Source organism: Elephantulus edwardii, unplaced genomic scaffold (assembly GCF_000299155.1).
Source record: "Elephantulus edwardii isolate Elephantulus edwardi_28Jun2011 unplaced genomic scaffold, EleEdw1.0 scaffold00164, whole genome shotgun sequence".
NCBI lineage: Eukaryota > Metazoa > Chordata > Mammalia > Macroscelidea > Macroscelididae > Elephantulus > Elephantulus edwardii.
Genome location: NW_006399914.1, coordinates 7,815,046 through 7,821,937, shown reverse-complemented (window position 1 = coordinate 7,821,937; position 6,892 = coordinate 7,815,046). Strand labels below are relative to the sequence as shown.

Here is a 6,892-nt window from a genome sequence, read left to right as displayed (position 1 = left end):
TTGGACAATTAAAACAGACATTCGGATGGCGGGGAAGAAGAACAAAGTGGGGAGGAGGGTAGAGAGAATGGTGCAGCAATGAAGGAATGAAAACCCAAAATCCCTGTAAATGTTCATTAAAACTAATAAAATTTAATAAAAAAAAAAACCAAAAAATAAAAACCAAATGAATGGATAGAAAAGAAAAAAAAAGAAGTGGGAAGTCCTTTCAAAGCCAGAGCGATTTATTCTTCTGACAGTCTGTAAGGTCTTACCTGATAAAACTCTTGGAGAAGCAAGTGAGAGAGAACGTTACTAACTAAAGGGAGCTCTCCTGCCCTAATGGTACGGAGCTGCTCTGCCAATCTAAAAGCACATGGTTCAAATCCACCAGCCACTTGGTGGGCTCACTCTGCGAGCAAGCTCCTCCTCTGCAATTTACTGCCTCTGGAAACCCACTGTAGGATCAGCTCTGAATTGGTTCCAACTCGCCAGTATAAAGCAACAATAACACACTAATTTAAAATTTCCAAAATATGAAGGAACTTGTATTAGCATAGTGTTAGAAGCAAAATGTAACATTTAAGTAAAGAGAAAAGGACCACTTCATCAAAGGTATCCAGTTCTCATCCTAGATCCAACTGACTCAAAGCAATATAAAACAATCTTGTTGTTTGCTTAGCATACTTACCTTTATATTATTCAAATTAACTTCAACAAGACGGGCATCATTTTCTTTAATTCTCTTTAAACTCTCTTCAACGTTGGTAGGATTTGGTGGTTCATCAAATACTGGAAGAATCTTTTCACCTTTTACCACATCTAAATTAGCAAATGAAAAGAGTAAGAGGCTCACTGGTTAATACTATTATTTGCAGAAGCATATGTTAGCTTGGTACCTCATATCACACACATATACACACATGCAGATCAGAAAGATCCAATATGGCTGACACATATTTAAAGCAGACATTATTGTGCATAAATATAAAAAAGTATTCATTCCATTTACAAGAATTAACTCAGCCTTTAAAAATATTAAGAAATGAACATTTTGATATGATGGAAACTAGCGTCTCATAAATTTCCCTGAGATTTGAATGGTAATTATATAAAAGCAGTTAGAATCAGACTTGGTGATACATAGACTCAACAAGAAGAGTGAGGTGATGGCGGGATTCATTACCTCTTTGTCCCGTAGAAGAGACTAGGCAATGTTGACTCTTAAGCAGAGGGCAGGAATAGGGAGCCAGCAGGAAAAGAGAGGAAAGGTTTTCAGGGAAAAACTACTGATACAGACATTCCTAACATTTTCGTACTCTTTAACTCCATTCACCAACTTTTTACTTTATAGGCTCACATGTTGTTGTTATGTGCCATTGAGTCGCCTGAGACTCATAGTGACCCTACATATAACAGTTCTGAAACCTGTCCTGTCCTGAGCCAGTCTAACTGATTCTACACACATACCCCATTGTCCCAGTTACTGTGTCAATTCATCTCATCTGGGGTCTTCCTCTCCTGCGCTGTCCAACCACCCTTCCAATCATGACATCCTTCTCCAAGGATCAGTCCTTCCTGGCTACGTGCCCAAAGTATGTGAGCTAGAGCTTCAAAATCCTAGCCTCCAAGGAGCAACCTAGTCTCACCCTCTCTAGCACAACTCAAAGGCATCAATAATTCTTCTGTCTTCCTCAGTCACTGTACAGCTCTCTGATGCATGGCAAATAATTGCAAAGAGCATGGCCTGGATCAGGCGCACCTTAGTCTCATGAATGCTTCTCAGCCCTCTGGAAATCAGCAGATTTACGTAATGCAATTTGTCTTTTGATTTCCTGACTGCTGGTTGAGTGTTGACTGTGAAGCCTAGCAAGCTGCAACTGTTAACAAACTCAATCTCTTCTCCATCCATCATGGTGCTGTCAATTGGCCCAGCAGTGATAATCTTTTTCTTCTTGATGTTGAGCTTTAATCTGTTTTGAAGACTACAGTCCTTGACCTTTTGCAGCAAGCACTTTAGCTCAGCCTTAGGTTCTGCAAGCAAGATTTGTGTCATCTGCATAACATAGGCTGTTGATGAATCTTCATCTAATCCTAATGCCACTTTCCTCCTTATAAAACCTAGCTTCCAGAATTATCTATTCTGCATATAGATTGAAAAGGTATGGAGACAGGATGTATCCCTGACGCACTCCCTTCCTGATTCTGAACTATGCAGTGTTTCCCTGCTCTGTTCTGAGGACACTTCCTGGTTCAAGTACAAGTTTTACATAAGCCAATCAAGTGTTCTGGTACTCCCATTCTCCTCAAGGTTAACTACAATTTGTTGTGATCCACACAGTCAAATGCCTTACTTACTAAAAAGGAAAAGATTGAAGACCCAGAATTCTTGGATCTTTTAATTATATTTAAGCACATCTTGATTGTGTATGTATAGAGCTATGGCTGTTGCCCTGTTACAGGCAAAATCTTAGCCTGAGGGAGAATAGACTATTTTTCATATCAGATTCTTGAAGAGGTGAGCAACCCCATGAGGTTCAGAGGAACTGATACGAAAAGAATGACACGTTTCTAAATGCACTGAGTTGGATCCAACACAAAAACCCTTCATCAGGTACCTGAGGCTATAAATAGCAACTGAAGGACACTGTCCATCTTTCTTCGACAGAGTGGCAGGTGGATATGAACCATTAGAGACACACAGCCTTTGAGTCAGCAGCCAAGCTTACTGGGGACTCTGCCACCAGAACTCCCTTTCAAGTTTTAGGAGCAAAATTGATGCAAGGTGCGTCAATTACTCACTCAATAAATCACCTATAAAAGTACTTTGCTCTTTTCAATACACTTCACTAACTGGGAAACTAATTCTTCCTCAAGTCTAGATTTTATAAAACTGCAAAAATTCATTCCTGGCTTCACACACTGCATATATTTGAAGAGCCATGCTCCCTAATGATCCGATTAGCAGGATGCTGGGTAAGAGAGGCTCATGGGAAACTTTAAGAGAGAGGAGAAATAAAAATAAAAAAATAGCTAATGGATACTTGTTAAGAAAATAGGGAGCTCTGGTGGCGAAGTGGTAAAGAGCTGTGCTGTCACTCCAAAGGCACGAGGTTCAAAACCACCAGCTGCTCCATGGGAGAAAGATAGGCAATCTCCTCCCATGTGATTTACTGACTCTGAAGACCTGCTGGAGGGTCAGCTATGGGTCAGTTCCAACATGATGATACATAACAACAACATTAAGGAAATGGGTATATCAGGGCTGTTAAGACTTGGACTCAAAGTTTAAATATATCATTCAAAGCGAGGTGACCAGATTTTATATGCTAATGTGATTCAATCATAGCACCACCTATGAATATTTTTGCTGAAAGACTGTATCTGAATCTCATCAAGTCTCTGGAGCAAGTTTACAGAAATATAGGAGGTTGTTGTTGTTGATTGCCATCGAGTATGACTCATAGCAACCCTATGAGCAAAAGGCCTGAAACCTTTCTATAACTATCATCATTTATCAAAGTTCAAAGAGTTTCCTGATGCATGTTGTTGAGGAAGTGGATGCGGAACATGTAAAATGATACTATAAGGTATCTAGATTTTGAGCTATGAACCATTAGAAACACAGAGCCTTTGGGTTAGCAGCAAAGCTCACTGGGGACTCTGCTACCAGAACTCTCTTTCAAGTTTTAGGAGCAAAATTGATGCAAGGTGCCAATTTGGAGAAATTTCATGACAAATGGTCCAGTATCTTATGAAAATAAATGTTATATAAGGGCTAGGAGGGAGTAGGTGAATGTGGAATATATTATCCTGAGTGAAATTTAGTCACAAAAGGAAAAATAAAACTATGATTACAAACAGCTGAAGAAGGGCTCATTCATAGACGGAATTCTTCTTGGATGGCTTCCAGGGATGAGGAGAGAGAGAGAAGGGGAGTAAAAAGTAATAAATGGAAAACACTTATTAAGATGCATGAAGAGGAAGGCAATATATAATAAATGATAATCAGACATTCTGGGTATCATAACTAATATTACAACACAAAATGTATATGAATGATTTAATGAAACACCAATATGCTTTGTAAATTTTCACTCACAGCACAATGAAACTTTTTTGTAATGGTATTGGGGAAGAGACTGGAAGAGGAAATCAAGGGGAAAAATAGAGGGAATCAAGAAATTAAAAGAGGGGGGAGGGTTGAGAGGGGAGAAAAGTGCAACAATGAATGAATGGAAATCCAAAGTCTCTGTAAATTTTTACTGAAATAATAAAAAAAAAAAGAAATTAAAAGACTGAAAATGCCGCCAACCAAATGCAATGTGTGACCCTCGTTTAGATCCTCTTTCACAAATAAAATGAGATACTAGAGGAAATCTGAAAATAGGATGTGTATAAGGTGATAAAAAGAAATTAGTTAATTTTTAAATGTGAAAACAACACTGTGGTTATGTTAAAAAAACAAGCCTCACTTGTGAGACACACGCAGGCGTAAGCACAGCAGAGGTTGCGGTTCTGGCACCGACTGGGGGCTCCTTTCTGTTGTGCACGGGGTCACCGGGCCACACTGAGTCAGTGTCAATGTAAGACATCTAACATAATCAAAATTTCAAAGGCTGAACTGACCTCGGGATTGTCCTAATTTGATTTTATAATGTGGTTTCTTGATTAGTATTATAAGACTATTAAGGGTGGAACTGTTTCCCAGCCAAAATATGGGCTGTAAATCCTGACCATATACCTGTGGCTATAATCCTAGTTAAGGATGGGCTTTCTCTGCTATGTTAGCAGGACAGTATTAGTGTAAGGTGTGTCTTAAACAATGAGTGAGGAAAGCCAGGGGAGAAGGGACTGCCTACAACCTTCCACCAGGGACCGAGGAATAGAAACCCTTCCCTTAGAGCGGACACTCTTAACCCTCAATTCAGACTTTTCCTCTCCTCAGCTGTGAGAAAATAAGCTTTTGTTTGTTAAAGTCACCCACCTGTGGCATTTCTCTTGTGTCAATAAATTCCAAGGCTAACTAGTTTTTAAACTATTTATCATTTGTGTTATTTAGTGAAGACAGAATTACTCCTATTACCTTTGCAAACACACATTTCAATGCCTTCCTATGTTAATACTGAAGAGCTTTAGTGCATGTATTGAGCTGCTGTGTGAAAGGTGGCTGGGCCAAACCTCCCAGCCATTCCATGGGAGGAAGACAGGCATTCTCCACGAAGATGTGTAGTCTCGGAAACCAGTGGAGGCCACCAGGAGTCAGAAGTGACTGGACAGCAGCAGGTCTGAGGTGTTAACATCATCAGGAGTCACAAGTTTCAAGCACATAGACACAGCATTTGGTATGTAAGCATTAAAAGTATATTTAATGAAGGACAGGCTGTCACAAAGCATTTTAAATACTCACTTGAAAAATGATCTTGGTCAACACCATTACTGCTTCTTACTATATTACAGAATTGTGTATTTGTTATCAAATTGTGCATCCCAAGAATAGCTGTAAATATAGAAAAGAAAACAAAACTTAATCCTGTTTCAAATATAATTTTACAACTAGAAACTTATTACTAAGAATTTTAACATTCTCTGGATTTTAAATAACATGCCTCCAGAAACTCTATAAACTTGATAAATGTTGACAGTCGGAGGCGCTTCAGGACTTTTGTTCATAGGGTCACTAGGAGTCGTGCTCAACTCGAAGGCAATCAACAACAACAACAACATCATTAAATTATACATACATTTTACAGAGAAAAACAGAGTTAAAGTGGTTAAAAGCATATGTAATCTCTGGTCCATCAGTATCCTTGTGATTTTCCCCAAATTTTTTCATTCAAGTTAACTAGCTAGAGTCAGCCTAATCCTAAACTTAAATTTATGTTTGGCTCCATCTAGTGGCTAAAAGAGAGACTACAGAAAGGGTATATTCTCATTCATTTTCTTCCTAAAAACATTATAAGATTTTCAATAATCTGTTAAAACTTCACATCATTAATTTCCATTCACATTTCAATTAATGACAGAATGCTAAAAGCATAGGTAAGTTTTCGTATTTAAGATTAAATGGTATTCCTTAAAAATGACACTTACAGGGAAATACTTTTGGGTTAGTTAGTTTCTGATGACTTTGTGCACTAACAAGGCAGACACTATTGCATGCTGCTTCCACTCCCTAACCATGAGAATCAATCTACAGGCATCAGTCCTCAGCCCCCAAAGAACAGGAAACTGGCTCTGGCTGTGACACACACACCCTGACTTTTTCCTTTCCAAGCTCCTTCTCAAGGACTCGTCACTGCTTTTATGAAACTTGCTAATTCTTGAAATTATTTGGTCTGACAGTCTCCCTATCCAGTAATTTTTCAGTTGTGGTACATAAGATTGTTATGAGTTGGAACTCACCTGAGGACACCAAACAACATCATGTTTCATCTTTTTCTACCTAGATATTGGGGCAGGGTGGAGGGATGCTGGTGCAGATAAGAAATCAGCAAAGATGAAAATGACTGGGAAGTTTGGAGTGCTCCATATACACTACAGAGACACTGGGAAAGCATTGAGTGAGCGTGGCTCAAGATGCACTGCTTTCTAGTTACCCATCTTTGGAACAGCTGATAAAGGGTGAGGAATGACCCGAAAGGATCTTCCCAGTACTTGGATGGACTAGTGAAGCACTAGCTGATGAGAAATTTTAATAAAATTTCAAATATGACATGGGACAGAATGCCAGGTAATATAATTATATTAACAGAAAGAATTAACTACTGAAAAATGTCAAGATATGAAATCTTCACCACAACAAGATAAAGGTAAATAATCCAATTGAAAAATGGGCACAGGATATGAACAGACACTTCACCAAAGAAGACATTCAGATGGCCAACAAGCACATGAAGAAATGTTCAAAATC

The 6,892-nt window shown here is 38.8% G+C and overlaps 1 protein-coding gene across 1 annotated transcript in view; it reads right to left on the bottom strand.

The window, feature by feature from the left end:
* Positions 1–6,892, bottom strand: part of TMOD3 (tropomodulin 3 (ubiquitous)) — a 72,292-nt gene that overhangs the window by 19,152 nt on the left and 46,248 nt on the right. Inside the window, exons 5-6 of the mRNA XM_006895324.1 lie at positions 5,390–5,479; positions 671–801 (exon numbers count right to left, since the gene is read on the bottom strand). Coding sequence (XP_006895386.1) covers positions 671–801; positions 5,390–5,479 — 221 coding nt within the window. The remainder of the gene's footprint in view (positions 1–670; positions 802–5,389; positions 5,480–6,892) is intronic.